The sequence below is a fragment of the Malurus melanocephalus genome, unplaced genomic scaffold, assembly GCF_030028575.1.
Source record: "Malurus melanocephalus ecotype Western Australia unplaced genomic scaffold, MMel_1.1 scaffold_3, whole genome shotgun sequence".
Taxonomy (NCBI): domain Eukaryota; kingdom Metazoa; phylum Chordata; class Aves; order Passeriformes; family Maluridae; genus Malurus; species Malurus melanocephalus.
In genome coordinates this window covers 4,412,061-4,429,427 of record NW_026623235.1, presented here as the reverse complement: position 1 = coordinate 4,429,427, position 17,367 = coordinate 4,412,061, and the positions used below count along the sequence as shown (strand labels likewise).

Sequence of the window (17,367 nt, the reverse complement as noted above, 5' to 3'; positions counted from 1 at the left end):
TTTTAAAGGTGGTTTATGCTGGAAAAGTGTTTGGTTTATTGCTGAAAGGTTTGAAAATGTTTATGGTGACACACWAGAGTAAAGAACGTTCCAGGCCTCAGTATCTCATGGAACTTCAGAAGAAAAATTTACAACTTTTTCATTGGTACTTTTTTCCAAATCTTTTTTTCTGACGTGGTTTTAGTAATGAATATAACATACTAGTTTTATGCTTTGCATAATTTGGAAACTATTATTCATATCTACAATCATATGGCATAAAAAATGGCTAGGGAATATTATCTGCCATTTACCTGGAAAGGTTTTTTAAAAATTCTACTGGCAGAGTGTTTCCACGATAAAATCAGCCACAGAGTCAATTTTTGTCATCTATGCATCCTTAGAATTGATAAAGAAATACCTTTCTATTTCACAGTGTAGCCAGATGAAGCTGATACCTTCATATTTATGTTTCACCTTTTAAAGCAAAGATGTGAAACCTTTATTTATTTTTGCTCAGTTCCAAAGCAGCATGAAAACTGGTTTGACCTTTTTTAGGGGCTTAATTTAACCAGAAGGAGGGAAATACAGTGCTTTCCACTGACTTCTAGGATCTAGTTATGATTTATACAAACTTCTAAAGAAAAATAAAGCTGCATGTCCTTCCCTTCTCCCATCCCAGTCAAAGAGTAGAATTAACAGTATGATCAGAACTACATTTTCTTGGAATATATTTCGCAATTTCATTCTTCTGAGCAGTGTTYTTACTCTTGGCTGCTCAGTAATCACCTCCTGTCTATTCTTCTAGGGTTTGTTTCTCTTGGCATAGTGTCTGTATCGCCCACAAAAGATCACCTCCTACTGTATTTGCTAGATGTGAAAATTGCTGTACATAAATCAAGTCAAAGAAAAGCCTGGTTCAAGAAAGAATAYGGTAATATGCTGGTGAAAGTCCAAAGATATTTGTTTGTGCTGCCAACAGGGTTTGAAGATGATGTTACTCAGCCCACCTGAWGGCCAGAATGGATCTGACACTCATTCTGAACTTTTGAGTAGAAAGCAGAGATTAGTAAGTACCAGGAAATTGGCAGGAAGACTGGGAATTTATTTCTTCTGGCTCTTTCTCCCATAATTTTTGGTGTGTGTAATGCAGAAGAAAATAGAGCACAGTGAGAATTCACAAAGTTGTATTCTGAGCACTGAAGCTGTAGAGATGTTATTTAATCTCTCATTTATTGAATTCTCCTCTTTGCTTAACCATCTCTAATCCAAGGGGAATGACTGGAGGAATTACACAGCACAACAGCACTTTGTCACATCCAGGATAGAAATGACTCTGTACAAAGCCACTGCTTCACCCCCGTGGAACTGCAGGTGCAAGAGCAGGATGGGACAAATCTTGATGTGTGACATAGAATCAAGGTATATATCATTTTGGAAAGTTAAATCAAGACAGATTTTGCTAAAGGCATGAAAAAGAAGTTATAGAGAAACAGTGTAGCTCTGACAGAATTTTTATAGGGGTTTTATTTGCCAATATACAAATGACATTCCCTGTAAAATCTCAAGTCTGCTGAAGTCAGTACTGCTGCTGACCTCATAATAAACCCCTGAGCTTTCTGTAACCTGTTATTTGTCTGGGGGAACTTGTGGAGAGGTGACTTTTCAAGTAGGACTAGATACCTTAAACTTAGCTAAAGCTACTGAGCCAAGCTTGAAAAAGTTTCCTGTAGAGCCTTTAAATAACCCTTCAGCCTGGAACCCATGACTGCCAAGTCAAGCTCTGTCTTTCAACATGAAATGCTTGGGACTGYTGGTGGAGAAACACGATCTGTTCTTTTTAGTAAAACTCCACTACACTGCCAGCTACAAACAGAGGGCAGCAAAAAAGGATACCAAATAACCACATCTACAGCCTTACAATAAAAATAGATCATTTGATGTTTATAAAACCCTTTTCTGACACTCTAGAAGCTGATGAGAGATGTAGATTTAACCAAGTTACCAGACAAATATAAAATATTATCATGCATATTCAGAATACTTGTTTTACTATCAGAAAAAAAAAACCTTTCCTTTCACTCTGATTCAACTTTCACATTTCATTTTTATTACATCCCATTCTTCTTCATAGGGAGGGTATGTTATTATAAAAATAACATTTGTATGTATTCACACAACTGACAGGGAAGATGTTCTATTTCCTGATGAGGTATTAAAACCCAAGAAAAAGTAAGTTAACCAGGGACCAAAACCCAGAAGTTCAGAAATACAAAAAGAAACTTTACAGATTAAGAGTTGAATTACAACATTAAGAAAGGAAAATCGACCCCTTTTATCAACTGATTTCAAAAATAAAATCASAAAGTATGAACACTAGAAATCAAAACAAAAAGAAAAGAAACTGGAAAAGTGAAATTATTCCAACCATTAGGAACTGAAGAAAACAATCTCCATTCCTGCACTTCATGAGTTTAATATCAAATTATACCCAGTTCAGCAAAGTTCTCAGAGATCTCCCAATAAATATCAGCCCTACCCTTACCTCTCATTAAAATCAGTGTGATTTAGCCATCTGCCTAAGTACCTTACAGCACTAGTACCACTGTAATTAAAATATTTAAATAATCAAGAAGTACTAAAGAGGAAGGGATAACTAAACTAAGAATAACACAGMAAATCTCAGTTCTAGTAATATAATACTTGCAAAACAGTTTGGTATCTTGGCCTAACAAAAGGAAACCAAACAAAASGAACATTATAGAAAAAGGCAATTTACTGCTCAGGAATTTTGCTGCTCCCCTCTGCTGATGCAGTTATGCCCTTCAGAATTATCCCTTTATCAAGTGCTGGGTCTTCAAAGAGACTGCGGTGAAATAATTGGTTTGGGTCTTTGCCCATTAAAAGCAATTTTGTGTTGTCATAATTTCACAGGAATTCAATGAGTTGTACCACCATAAAATCAGTATAGCATAATTATTTGTTGCCAGAGAAATAATTACTGCTGGCCAACTTTACATAAGGGCTGCACAGAGACCTCATAATTTTATGAGCTCTAGGCTGTTTATCCAGCTCCTGTGATCAACAGCAGAAGAAAGAGAACACAGGAACAAACATTATTACCATATCTATAAAAAGAGGCAATTTATGTAATTGCTCCACCTCTTTATRGACAACAGTGGGATATTCTACAGAATAATCACCACAYGACCTTTCCAGGCTGTATCRAAAGMCTTTGCTGCACGACTCTTCCTTGGSTTTTCTCTGGAATGCCAYCTCTGTGCAACAACCTGCTGACTCCCACATATGGGAAAAACAGACCTGAACACTTCTGAACTGCTGGCTGGCATCAAGGCATGGCTGAGGGCATCCACTGCTCAACATAAAATCAGCTGCAGAAGAAATCAAAACACTGAGCTCTCTTCTTCATGAACTGCAGGCACCTCGCTGTCCCCCATGATCAGGAATRCAGAGGGAGGAGGCACACAGCTCTCACTTGTACAACCTTCAGCACCGTCACCTCAACCTGTCCATGACCAAGACTACACAGAGCACGGCAAAAATTAAAATGCTCATCATGCTCCAGGTCCCTATTGTCCGGGGTTGAATAGGTGACATGAAAGTTGGGTAATTTAGAGGGAAATATTCAAATGCAGCCAAAAAGAAGACAAAAAAAAAAGTAAAACCAGAAGATATCACAGTATTATAAAGCAGGAAAAAAAGGATATATTTACTTCCATAAGTCACCATTATTTAATAAAAARTTAGAAGGCTACTCCTCTAATTATGTTGTTCATCTGATGTGTAAATCTTTACCTATATAAAATGCCTTTCTTGTCTTGATTTTTAAAGAAAAGAACCATCTATCTATTGCCCAATTTCTACTGTAACTTCAATGGAATTACTTCTAGACATAAAGATATGCCAATGTTTAAATTCATAATAGTGAGTTCAAATACATGTTTTGCTACAGGGATGGGGATTTTTTATAACAAGTTCAGAAAAATCAAAGAAGTTACAGACTTCTCTGAAGTTCAAGTTATATTAACATATCCAAAAAAGGGATCATGAATATGTAAATCTTACTCAAATGAAACTGAAAAGTTATATTTCATAATGAATTTCTGCTGTAGACAGAAATTCAGTWCTATGCTAACAATAACTTTCCAGTGCCTGACTAAGAATGAAACAGAAGTCTCCCCAAGGAGACAAAGAGGAGGACTTACAGGCTTAGCTGCACAAATGAATATAAATTTTCTTTTACTGGCTCCTAGACAGACTGTATGTTTAGTTGTTTTACCAGAAGCAGAATAAGGTTGACTAAATTTTGTTATTATTTTCCACCTTTTCCTCATGTGAACAGTTTCTACAGGTCTCATTCTACATACAACATTAAATTCCCTTGTAGTCTGTTGTCTCTGCTACTCGTTAATTAGCTGAAAAGCAAATTTAGATCATTGCCTTGGACTGCAATTATGTACCATTTAACAACCATCTAATTTTAAACATATAAGCMAAGAGATTAATTGGCAGTGCTGAACACAAGTGACACCAAATTCTATCAAATGCGTAAAGCACGGGCCTCGTGCAGGGGTCCCATCACACATCAGGTACAGCTCAACCTTCATCACCACACARAAGGATGTCCACCCTCCTGAGCTGATTGGCACAGAGGGATGATCTCCAGAAAAGACAGAGATGACATTAGTCATAATAAATCAGCCATGTTGGGAAAMATATCCATTATGGAATGGAAACAAAAGGCATGTAAAACGCATTCATTTTACCTTACCCTTTGACCCTGAGCTCCATCTCTTCCTGGTGAACCTGATGCTCCTGGGACACCCTAAGCATTATAAAGGGAGAGCAAATGGGGAGATAAAATTAACAGAATTCAACTAAATCATTTTCCAGTGAAACTGAATGATATGCTTTTGGATCAATGTTTTGGATAAATGAAACTAAGGAACTGCATTATGGGTAGGGCCATAGAAGAAATTCAATAAAGAAGGTATTTCTGTGAAACGAGAGATGGGTAAACCCATACTGTAAAAATGAAGAGGTGTTGATTGTACAAAGACACAATTTTAGTGATAAACAAGAAAATAACCAGTTCTTCAGGCCTAGGGTATGCTGTACACCAGCATATCTGTATTCCTCCTCTTACTAAGCCTCTGTTCAAATGCACCCCAACAACACATTTCTCAGCACTTTGAATATGTGCCCTAAACTCATAAGGATGTCAATKCAACATTCAAACCTAGTAAGTGACAAGTTATCCAACAAGGAATACCTGCAGGCCTGGAAAACCAAKATCTCCCTTCTCTCCCTTTTCACCTGGTGGCCCCTGCAAATAAAGAATCACACACAGTAAATCAAATATATGGTTACTCTTCTACTTTTAATAGTTCCTTTCAGCTTCTTTTAAAAAAACCCAACAAAGCAACCAATAAGAAAACAGACTATTCTTCCTACTGAAAGCAAATATACAAACTCTTATTTGAAAAAAACACAAATGTAGAAGTTACAGATACAGCAAATAAAACTAATTTTTAAAAGAGTTCATAATTAATCTTACATACTATAGCAACTTTGTTACCAAAAAAAAAAAAAAAAAGGAATCTGTTTCACTTCAGGTCTAAGAAGTGTCTCCTATAGCGATGAAAAGAAGGGTTTTCTATGGAAATTAGAAATGTTTCCACAGAACATGTGCACGAGAAAATCTACTTTTCTAGACAATAAACTAACTTTAACTTTTATAKAGAGACAATTTCTCTATGAAATATCTACTCATAATTACTCTGTAGTATTCTCTATGACAACATCATCAAGAATATATAGCTTTGGTAAACCATTATACTGTACAGCAGTCTCATAGAGACTGGAAAAAAAGATGAAATTGTATTGCAATGTAGTAAATTTTGAAAAAAAAAATCTAGCAGAAAAATACACCCTTTCTAGGCAAGTCTGTRCCCATCTGCTGAAGAGGTGTATGAAACAAGCTAAGTGTTGTTGGTTCATTATTCTGACAATTTTTCTTTATGATGAAATTCTGTGACTTATTTCACAACAACCTTGAAAACTCCAGCCCTAATCACTTCCTCTGATGATAGATTTTATATTTTAATGAATGTTATTGCTTCATTTTGGCAGAGAACATGGTGTTCTTGATTGGGTACACCTTTCAAGTCAGAACTGATCTGCAATGAGCAGTACCACAACCAGAAAAAGATAAAATATTAACATTTTGGTCTGGTGCCATGTCACAACCCCCACTGCAATTTATTTCCACTTGACTCCAGGCTTGGATGCTAATACCCAGGTCATATTCAACCTGTGATCAAATACTTTCAGCTGACTAGAGATCAAAATAAAAAACCAGAAATGTTGGCATTGAACCCATGTTTGCTAGAGGTCAAACCCACATCTGTGATTTCATCTCAAATATTGAAATTCAGATTCTGATCACAACATTAAAAGCWATTTCAGTCTAGTCTAAGCTATTTGCAGTTTAAAAGATCACAGGAAAAAGCCTATTGATTTTTTARGTCTCACTGGAAGCCCTTGAATAGAAAGTCCACTGGGTCCTTGTGGTCCTGGAGGTCCTTGCGGTCCAGGAACACCAATTTCACCTCGAGGTCCATCTGGTCCCTAAAGTAGCACAGGACATAAGTTAAACTCTTATCATATGGACAAACGCAGCTTCTGTTTGAAGAATTAAATTCCAATAGACTCAAAAACATATGAAATATGAGTTAACATGATTGAGCAGTTAGGGTTCAATTTAAAACTGTCTGGTTTCTTTATATATACTTTWAAAAAGGGTGATTTATGCTGTGAAAGCAGCATTCTGAATTTTATATCTTTTATCAAGGAACAAACAGGACAAGTAATTGTTTTGAAAAGAGCCTCTGCAAATGCCAATCACATTTCACTATGCTCTCCCCTCAAAAAAAACCCCCAGATATTATCTGGAATTCATTTCAAGGTCTCCATGCAGCAGAGATAAACCAAGAACCTGTGCATCTGTCAAATGTAGAATGCTGTAYAAATTACCTTTGGACCTGGATCACCACGATGACCTTTGGCACCTCTGACACCTGGACCACCCTGAAAAGCACAAGCACGGGACTCACTGAAAACCAAAACTCTCAAGCAGAAATGAAATCCAGAGAAGCCCAAACAGATTCTTCCTGTTCTTGAATCAGCGTTCAAGAATCAGTAAATATCCTGTCAATATCCTTCCACTGGAGTAATTAACTGAAAACATACTTAATTGTGGCCATACACAGGAACAGATTTAAACACAGATGTGGCTGCTTTCTAGAGCCAAGAATGCACACTACATAAGAATCAAAATAACACTGAATGCGGCCACGGGTTCCCTTTCAGTTGCTGAAACCTCCTGCACATCTGTCTGTTCTCACCAAAATCACATTGTTGAAGGCTGACTTTCCAAAAAGGCCAAGAGCATTCTGGCCTGGATCAGAAACAGTGTGGTCAGCAAGACCAGGGTCGTGAGTGTTCCCCTGTACTTGGCACTGGTGAGGCCACATCCCAAATTCTGTGTCCAGTTCTGGGCCCCTCACTTCAAAAAAGACATTGAGGGGCTGAAGTGTGTCCAGAGAAGGGCAGTGGAGCTGGTGAAGGGTCTGGAGCTGATGAGGAGCAGCTKAGGGAGCTGAGGGTATTTAACCTGGAGAAAAGGAGGCTCAGGGGAGACCTTATCTCTCTCTACAGCTGCCTGAGAGGAGGGTGTGACCAGGTGGAGGTCAGGCTCTTCTCCCAGGTAACAAGKGACAAGATGAGAGGAAATGGCCTCAGGTTGAACCTGGGGAGGTTTAGACTGGATATTAGGAAATATTTCTTCACCAAAAGGGTTGTTGAGCACTYGAACAGGCTGTCCAGGGACGTGGTGCCGTCACCATCCCTGGGGGAGTTTAAAAAACGTGTAGATGTGGCACTTGGGGACGTGGTTTAGTGACAGACTTGGCAGTGCTTGGTTAATGGCTGRACTTGATTGCTTCAGAGGTCTTTTCCAACATAAACAGTTCTGTTCAGGAATAGTTTTCAGGAAGGAAAACTCCAGAGCCTACTAGACCTTCACCATGGTTTAATTCATAGCTTTTCTTAGATAAAATGTTCTTTTGGACAATTTTCTCTTTTTTGCATTCTTCAGCAATGCCTACATCTGTTCATCATTTCTTAACCAACTGCTACCTCTTTTATTACTATCATCTGAGACACTGGAGTACCATACATCTATGGATGGCTGCCATGAATGTGTTTTGCAAAAACATCTACATGTGCTTTCTGTTCTAGGAAAGCATAAATAATTTTTTCACTTTTTTTCCCCCACATCAATTTCCCTCTTCTCCCATCTGAATATATTGCTTAAACTCTTGAAATATGAGTTTTACAGGTATTYTGCCCATCTTTGTACTCAGAAAGGACCTTGTAGTACTAGACACCATAACTGAATAGCACTTTTAGGCACCATAATAAGTATTTACAAAAATAACAGCAGTTAAAGATATAAAAATAGAAATGTGCAGTGTCTGTGAGTCTTTAAATAGGAGTGCCAGTAACAGAAATCTGGAAATACCAGAGTACTGTTGCTTCTCAGTGAAGGTGTCATGATATGGTCTTCACATGTGTGATCACAGAACAATTTTCCACTGCCTCTCTCCTCTTTTCCATCCCACAGCTCTATGGACATGACTCCTTCCACCATGGCCAGTTCTGCCCCTAAAATCTCATCCCACATTCTCCACAGAACCAAGTTCCAACTGCCAGTTGCAAAATTCCAGATACTCGTATTTCTGCATTCCAGCTCACTGTCCTTTCTCCTTCCTCTGTCTTACTTCTAACTCTGAGAATAAAAATTCCTCAGCACAATAACTGCAACWTTTTARCATAAACCAACTCACAGTTTTCTCMYATTTTGTTCTCAGAAACAGACTACCTTTTAACTAAGAATATATACTTACAGATAGMCTGATGCTGAGCCATTAAACCATATGCTTTCAAATTCACACTGAATTTGGTACACTTGTCAAGCTTTTGAACCCAGTAACCTTCTYGGTAAAAGCAGAGATTCCAGAACAGCATTTATTTAAGATGAAAACATCRGAAGAGGCCCCCTCATTTTTATAATGATCTTAATTTGGTGGTTATTCTACAGCACTACTAAGTTTGTGTGACTAATTTMAAATTTTTTGGTTTTATGCTTCTTCTTTTTCTGGCCAAAAATTCTGGTTATGCCTTCTTCCCTTATTTTGAATAACTTCTTAGTAGACAGTGCTTTCCCCCCGAAATGGGTCTTAATCAACTATTATCAAGACACRTCCTAATTTCTTTTTAATAGTCAAAACCTATGAAACACTGAAAGGTTTGKTTTTGCAATTAAACTTCTCCAATCCTTCAATGTTTTTGTCCTTCACCTTCTTTAATTGTGCTGCATTCCTTTCAAAAGCAGGCATTAGTTTTCTGTGATATCTCATTTTTACTTTGTGTGGGGAAATTCAGGCAGCAGGATCAAATTCTGCCAAAGATGAAGCCATAAAAACAGTGTCCCATGGTGAAAATTGCCAGATAATCTCAAGTCTAAACAACATTTTGTCTTACCCGAAGTGACGCATTTACTAAAAGGTTCAAAATTCTTTCTAGAGTTACTATCCCAAACAAATGGAAGCCTTTTATTTGGAGCATTTTCAGCCTAATGTCTAAAACTGGCTACATGGTAGAATCCTGATCTCTTAAACAGAAGAACCCTTGGCTTAGAGAAAAGTCACATGACATTTTAATGGCTTGGAGCATTCCTGACCAGACATAGCACATGTGACTTTCTGACTTTTGGTTGGTGCAGAGATGAACACTGACTATTCTTTTGCTCTGCTTTCCTGTAGGCCTTGATTTTTTTTTTTTTTCTTTTTTTTCAATGCTATGCCATCAAACTATCTGGCAAAGAGCTGAGTTCCAGAATTGCATATTTCCCTGCCTTGGCAGTGATTTTTCTGCTTGATTTTAAGCTTCCTCTTGCCTGGCACTATGCTATTCAAAAYATTGTTAATCCTAAATGCAATACATAGGAGCACATTATTTTACTGCTGGGTTAAACTTTAGCAATTCTTGATCCACGTATCTTTTGAACTATAGTAACATCCTTCCAGTCAAATAATTTTCAAACATTTTTCATTTTACTTTAAAATGTGGTCAAACTACTCAATTTCAGTGACATTTTTATGTCAATTATCCCATTGTCTTTTTTATAGAACACAAACCGAATGCTAAAATACACATTTAAAAACTTTAATCCATACTTGATTTGTAACCTATATTCAAATAGGAGAACAGAATAATTTCTCCTTGTTCAAGATACAGCTCGTCAGTGAATATCCTCTTGATTTTCTTCCCAGGTTTTTGTACCAGAGCATGAAGAACAGTTCTTGCAGAAAGACTAAGTTGTCAGTAGGATCGATGTCTGCTAGGACCTACTTTGTGAATGCCATAATTAGAGCCTTRTCTCAAACTCACTTAGCAAGCAGCCCTAAGATGCCAATCAGATTTATCTGGTTGTGACAGAAAAAACACATGACCATTCCACAAATACCCCAGTCAAGATTCTTGTAAACCAAACCAATAATGGACCATTGCAAACAGAGCCTGTACCTTTTCTAAATTGATAAAAAACAGCCTTGGGATGCGAGATTGAGTCCTCAAGGTTTAGTGGCCTTAATCCCCATTGTCTGGTCTAATTAATTCTCTGAGTTTCCACAAGCCAATGAAGAGAAAGGAGATTTATTCCATCTAAGATACTACACTGACATAGAAGGAAAAGTTGAATAACTATTTTCTAGAAGAGACTATTTAGTTCCACTGRTTACACAAGGARCTTAGATAAACACCTACCTAACATKTACACAGCAAACTCTTAATGAGTGCCATCARAATAACACCACTAAGAGTACGTAAAAGTTGTAACAGTGTACATTTCATCATTCACYGGAAAATTTAAAAAAAATTAATCCAGCTTTCCACAAAGGCAGATTATTTCRTTCTCTCTTCCCTTCATAGCTTTTGGATACCCCTCTGTCTCTAAGAACTCTCAGAAGAACTTCCAGTTCTGCTTTCCAATAAATATTGTACTTATGTAGGGCTTTTAAGACAGAAAAGTCTTCTTTCATCACACAAGTGSCATTGTCATGCTCCGTATCTTTAATTGATAAGAATACTGTAAACTGAGCATTTCAGACAGCTAAACTCGAAGCTAAATTTAATATACCTGTGCTAGAGTAGACAGARAGCAGGTGATTAAAAATTTGAAAATAAATGGCACCATGACATATCTACTAATGCTACACACAGGTAAAAGGGTTCCAGGTCTAAACAATATCCCAACTGCTCCAGCATGGTACTTCTTTACATGATTTATAGCATCTTGATATAAATTGAATATAAATTTATCTCTTTACCAACACCTGGAAGTGTAAATTAACCCCATTAGTTATACATTGGCAGCATATTCACATGTTTTGGAATAAAGGTGGCCAGTGGACTATTTGGTACAGTTCACRACAAAGCTGAACAAAACCTTACCGGAGGTCCAGGAGGTCCAAGGGGACCCTTATTGGCTTCTGARCAGGAACAAGCATGAGGAAGGGCAGGACAATTTTCCTCATCTCTCTATGAAAAGATTAAGATAGGAGGAGAATGATGTCCAGAACTTCRAATGTTAGCTATTTTATCAATCTAAGACATAGTATTTAGTATAGTCTAAGACATAGTACCCAAAAGAACCTACTTGACTTAGAAAAATACATCTCATTGACTTTCAAAATGACAACTAATCCAAGGACAGCTGGGATTTTTGGAAAACTTTTAAGCATCCATTTCCAATAAAACATTTATCTCAATAAAGTAGAAAATAAAAGATAAATTCTACCTTGAAAGAGGCTTCTTACCAAGCCAGGAAGTTCACAGCATTTGTCTCGATTGGCCCATGAGGTAGCRCAAATAATGTCAAACATCTGTAACTGCAGCTGTTTCAAAAGAAAGGTGATATAAAATGTGACTGATAGGTGTCAGATCAGTGCAAAATGGAGCCATCAGCAAGCAAAGCCACCTCAATTCAAGCACTCAGACAAAGTCTTTTGACTTCAAGCAGCAAACCACAAATGTCACATTTAAATGGTAAATCCACTGCTTTTACCAAAWATGTGTCTAACCAACTCATCWGAGTTGAATTGAGCAAAACTGTTCAGKGTTAAATGCTGCATGCATTTGTTGAATTATCCCCTACTCCTTGTTTAAATTCCTTATTCTGCCCAGTGGTTCCTTCCAGTWTCTTTTAAAAGCAAGGAAGACATTCAAGAGTGAGGCAGAAGAGAGCTCAGCTTCTCTGAATGATTCCTCTTAACCCTSTGGTCCRCTGTTCAGATTTTATCTGGGACAARGTCTCCTGTAGACTATTACTTACACTGGAGCTGAGCCACAAATAATATTGCTCATTTTTTCCAGTTTAATTTTACTTTAGAATATGCCCTCTCTTATCTGTATTATCCCCAGGCAATGATAGCTTAAGAATGGAGAAAAGCTTGCTCAACACATGACAACATTGGGCAGARAATTCCCATCACAGGTCTGGGAACATGGTTTGGACAAGAATTTAATCTGCAAGAACACACACATTTGCTAAAAATAGCAGCTGCTRGATATTCAGAAACAATATACTAAATAGGACTCAGTAGTAAAACCAATTATCTCCTTTACAGTCTTGACTGAACAAAGGGGTCTAGAGGGATGAAGCTTTCTTCTGTTTCTATTTCTATTCTTTTTCCATGCCTTGTTTATGTGCATATTGAATATAGAAGTGTATGGAACAGAACATCCCATTAAATTAACCCCACATGTTAAAAAATTCGAGGAACTGCTAGAGATAGAACTCTGGGTTTGTTCCCGTTATTTTCAGTGGCATTATTTTAAGATCAGAACAGAGGAATGAGTTTTAAAATTTTCTTAATACTGCATTGCTTCTAAAGCTGTTTAAATGAACTACATATGTGCACCTTCAGGTTTGCCTCATTTTTTTTTCTTAGAAAAGTCAAATATTACATTTCAAATAAAGGCATACTTTCATATAAATAGCCATTCTTCTCACCTGCAGCAGATTAGCTGCTTTGTGGATTTTCTGTACTGCAGATGCAGACCCACATGAGCTGGCACCATGCTAAAGACCTCAGGCAGATGAGGTGCAGCATGAAGGCAGCTTTTGGACTCTCAGTTTGGCTCCATGGAGATCCACYCTGAGCCCAGCAAGTGTCCATGTGTGTGTCAAATGGAAGCTGGCTCCATGTAGAGCCACTTAGATGCCTCCTTTGCTACACATCCCCAGGACATCAGCTCCAAGAAGCCTCAGGAGCTGGAGCACAGCAGCAGATGAGTGTGCATGCACACTCTGCTCTGGGACACAGAAAACCCTGGGCATTTGCAGGACACTGCCCTTTGGCAAATCAGACATCCCAGAATCRGGGTGCAGCAACACCTGAGCTGGTTGTGCAGAGAGCAGCTCAGGTTCAGAAGTTGAGTTGCATTGCCCTTTTTTCCCATAACCCAGTCCATCCCAAGCTGTTTTGTTATCCTGAAAAATGGAAGGATGACAGCATTGGCAAAGTTCCTACAGTCCTACACAGTCATGTACACGCATTCATTGTCCCTGGACTTGGCAATCTGGACATCCATAGCAATAAAGGATGTTGGTGTAAATTAAAGAGCAAACAGACATTTTCTGAAATGCTGTATTCACCAACCAARTGTTGAATGACTCAGTATCCTTTTCTTAAAATATTATGTGGGTTGTTCTGACTCAAGCTAAAACCCAAAACAAAGCTTTCTTTGCTACTGGTAAACATTTATTCACAACACTCTGCATTCACAGCGATTTTGCTTCCTAAATATCCAACCCTGCAAGCAGAATCAGCGAGGTGGAAAAGTCTACCTGTCCTCATCTGACCAGGCCACAGCTCTGCAAAGGTTTCTCAACAGCAGACTATGTTAGATAATAMTCTTAACAGTACATGCAGGCAAACAAATTAAAGCTCAAACGGGAGAAAACATCAAGAAAGAGAAGGTCTGTGAATTGTAAATAATGTTTTAAAGATGGACTTTTCATTAAATCCCACTGAAAGAATAGAAAACATTACTGGCTGCATGTCCCAGTCAGGTTTCAGTGCTCTGGCTACAATCTAATCCAGAGATGGCTCATTATTCATGAATGTGAAAAGGGTTAGGCACCTTTAGCTGAAAATCCCCTTTTTGTTCATTCATTTTATCTATCAATCTATCTATCTATCAATCCATCTATCTATCTATCTATCTATCTATCTATCTATCTATCTATCTATCTATCTATCTATCTATCTATCTATCTCTATCTATCTCTGCCTGTTATTTTACCATTGCACACCATATACATTGATGGGAAAAAAACCTCTGGTACAATTATATTCCCTCAAAAATGAAACGTCTGGCAAAAATCAAATGGCTACACTGTACTGATTTATTTAAAAAAAAACACTAAAAACATTCCAAGAATGCTTAACTGTTCCATGGGAATACAGTTAGAAAAAAATCCACAATTTTATTCCAAAATAACTGCCTGCTTTCTTTTATTTTATGTAATAAGCATCTCTAAGACTGAGAGATCTGCTTATGTAGTAGCTGTTCTAAGAACCTCTATCCTGCCACCTAYTTGATTGCTTTGATATCCTCCAAGTTTTGGAGCAGGAAACCAACTCACTCGTGTCTTAAATGTGACTATTCACAGAAGTACTCCTCAATTTAAATAAACTGTGTAGAATGGAGACTTTAAAGCATGATATTTGGGTGTTTGGTTGATTTGCTTCTAATTTGGTGTATCTGGTAATACTCGAMGAGAGTTTAACACTACTAAGAATTTTCATCTTCATCTACACATTTCTAGTCTTACGTCAGTTCTGCAGTTCATTTGAGCAAAATCAAATTTTTTAGTGAGTGGGCAGTCTGAATTTTCTTGCACAGAATCTTAGGTTCTAACAAAAGACACATTTCTTTCCACTTCTTTACAAAGCCTTCTCTAATTCAAGCTTTCCTAAGTCTGTCTTTTTCTGTTTCTATCGGAATGTGACTACAAAGGTTTCTCTGTGTAATTGTCTTTACAGACTTCATATAATTATTATCCATCAGTCTGAGTCTTAAAAGCTCCTCTTTTTTTTTTGTACAGAGACATATTTTTGAGGGCTTATTTCGCACTAAACAAGTGTATTTTCATATATTAACAAGTAAATTCATATTTGAAATGTTGTTCCTATTTAAATTGAGCCTTGGTTCAAGGTTCACATTCTCTGCTAAATTCATTCCAGGTCAAGAAAGTTCAAAGAAAATTAGCAAACACTACTATGCACCAAAAAAAGTCAAAACCCTCAAACAAAACAAAATGGAAAAACTCCTATTGGTTGTCATGCAAAACAAATAATCAATTACTGCTTCTAGGAGAATAATTTCTGAAGAATAAATGAGCACTTAAAGTCRGGGAGGGGAGAGATCTTTCACACCTAAAATTTCTTATATTATAAAAGAGCTAGGTACACTAAGATGGAAGCTTTTAGGGATCATCTGTGCCAAACCAGTTCAATTGTTTARTGAACAGACAGTGAGCTAAAGGCCAAAAATAAGAATCAGAGGGAATAAAAGACATGGGGAATCATTACAAAATATTTTTTAAAAAAATTTAAATAATTCCAGGAAAAGGAGTTATGCATTGCATTACTCTGTGTAATGAAATTTAGAACACTATCTGAATGTATCAACTGTGTTTACATGTGTGTTTGAGAATAAAATTTCAGCAATGATGATCTTATGATTTCATTTATTGGAATAATAAAAAATAGATTTTGCCCAAGTTGACTGCAGACTTTTGCAGAATTTCTGAAATGCTGGGACTTTTTTATTTAAAATATTCATTCACTTGGCTTCAAGTTAAAACTAACTGTGAAGATCCCAAAGAGTTGGTTTTTAGGATATTTTAAAYGTTTGAGAGAATTGTTAGGTTCCACTCACCGGTGCAGAATTGTCTCTTGGTCCTCTGGATCTCACCATCCTSCCCAGCACTTCTATGCCATCAGAACTAATATTCCCCGCTGCATTAATGGTCTTCTCACCCACTTGCTTGCAGTCAATAATTATCTTGGCCGTGGTCTTGCTGATAACAACATGCAACTAAGCAAAAGAGAAGGTGCTCTAACATATGAAGGAGCATGTGGGATATGTATGTTCTTTCCTTGGGAAAAGGGGGACACTTTTTGAAATGAGCTCCTAAATACCTGTTTGCTAATGAAACTCAAAGAACAATCTAAAGCAAATAACCTGGATGACCTCTAGAGRTCCCTTCCAACCTGAAMTATTCTATGATTCTAATCTGTTTAATTAATTTAGTTTATCTTTCTAATTCTGGAACATCTGCATAGAAATCGGCAACTTACAAAATTTACTCAGTAAGTAAACAATTTATCCCAGCAAAAGTTCTACACAATGTTCATATACCACTCAGATCCCACAGAGCCYTTGATTTATGTGGTTGTTCCTTGTACAGAGCATTGGATTTCTCCATTACAGCCAGCCACTTGCAAAAGCCAAAACTAAGCAGTAAAATTTAGTTTGTAAATTATAGACTGACAGCAAAAGCTGTCATAGTGAAGTTTTTATAATGAAAAAATGAGATCACATAAAATGCAGTGCAGAAAGCAGAGCACAGCAACCAAGTCCCTTCCTTCTGCCTTGGTCACACTCTCTTCTCCCTCACTGATGCAGAGACACTCCCAGTAGGGAGAGCTAGCTACAACTGTCCTGTTAAGAGCACACTCAGGGGTTTTTTCTTTGCTTGTTTTAAGAAAGATACAAACATCAGGAAAAAAGTCAACAACAAAAGCACTCCTCACAACAAGTAGGTGCTACAATCCCAGCCCTGCTTCACCTGCTTTCAAAAAGAATGTTACAGGTTCTCAAAGAGCAAAAAAAAAAGTTCAACATGGCATGGCACCTAAAATATATTTTAAAATTACAACTCTGATGAAAAAGGATTTTTTTTTTCCTGGATGTTTTATTTTGAGTGACACTGCCAATCCAAATCTTCAAAGGAAAAGCTAATTTATTTACAAATTACTTTTCAAAGCAAACACTTTTAAATGAACTCTAAAACACAGGCAAAAAGTATGAGATGAAAATTGAGCAAATCAGCTTCATGATAAAAACTGTGATGTGCTTAATGTTAATCTCATACTGCAAAGAGACTTGTGACAATAAGGTAGGTGATGCAAAATACACTTCTTTTGGCAGTAGCTGACCTCATAAAAG

At 37.2% G+C, this 17,367-nt stretch overlaps 1 protein-coding gene across 4 annotated transcripts in view; it reads right to left on the bottom strand.

The window, feature by feature from the left end:
- COL14A1 (collagen type XIV alpha 1 chain) overlaps positions 1–17,367 on the bottom strand; it is a 111,152-nt gene that overhangs the window by 15,629 nt on the left and 78,156 nt on the right. For all 4 annotated transcript variants that reach the window (XM_057368034.1, XM_057368025.1, XM_057368041.1 and 1 more), the window contains exons 34-40: positions 16,075–16,233; positions 11,943–12,020; positions 11,578–11,664; positions 7,036–7,089; positions 6,535–6,630; positions 5,273–5,326; positions 4,772–4,825 (exon numbers count right to left, since the gene is read on the bottom strand). In XM_057368034.1, coding sequence (XP_057224017.1) covers positions 4,772–4,825; positions 5,273–5,326; positions 6,535–6,630; positions 7,036–7,089; positions 11,578–11,664; positions 11,943–12,020; positions 16,075–16,233 — 582 coding nt within the window. The remainder of the gene's footprint in view (positions 1–4,771; positions 4,826–5,272; positions 5,327–6,534; positions 6,631–7,035; positions 7,090–11,577; positions 11,665–11,942; positions 12,021–16,074; positions 16,234–17,367) is intronic.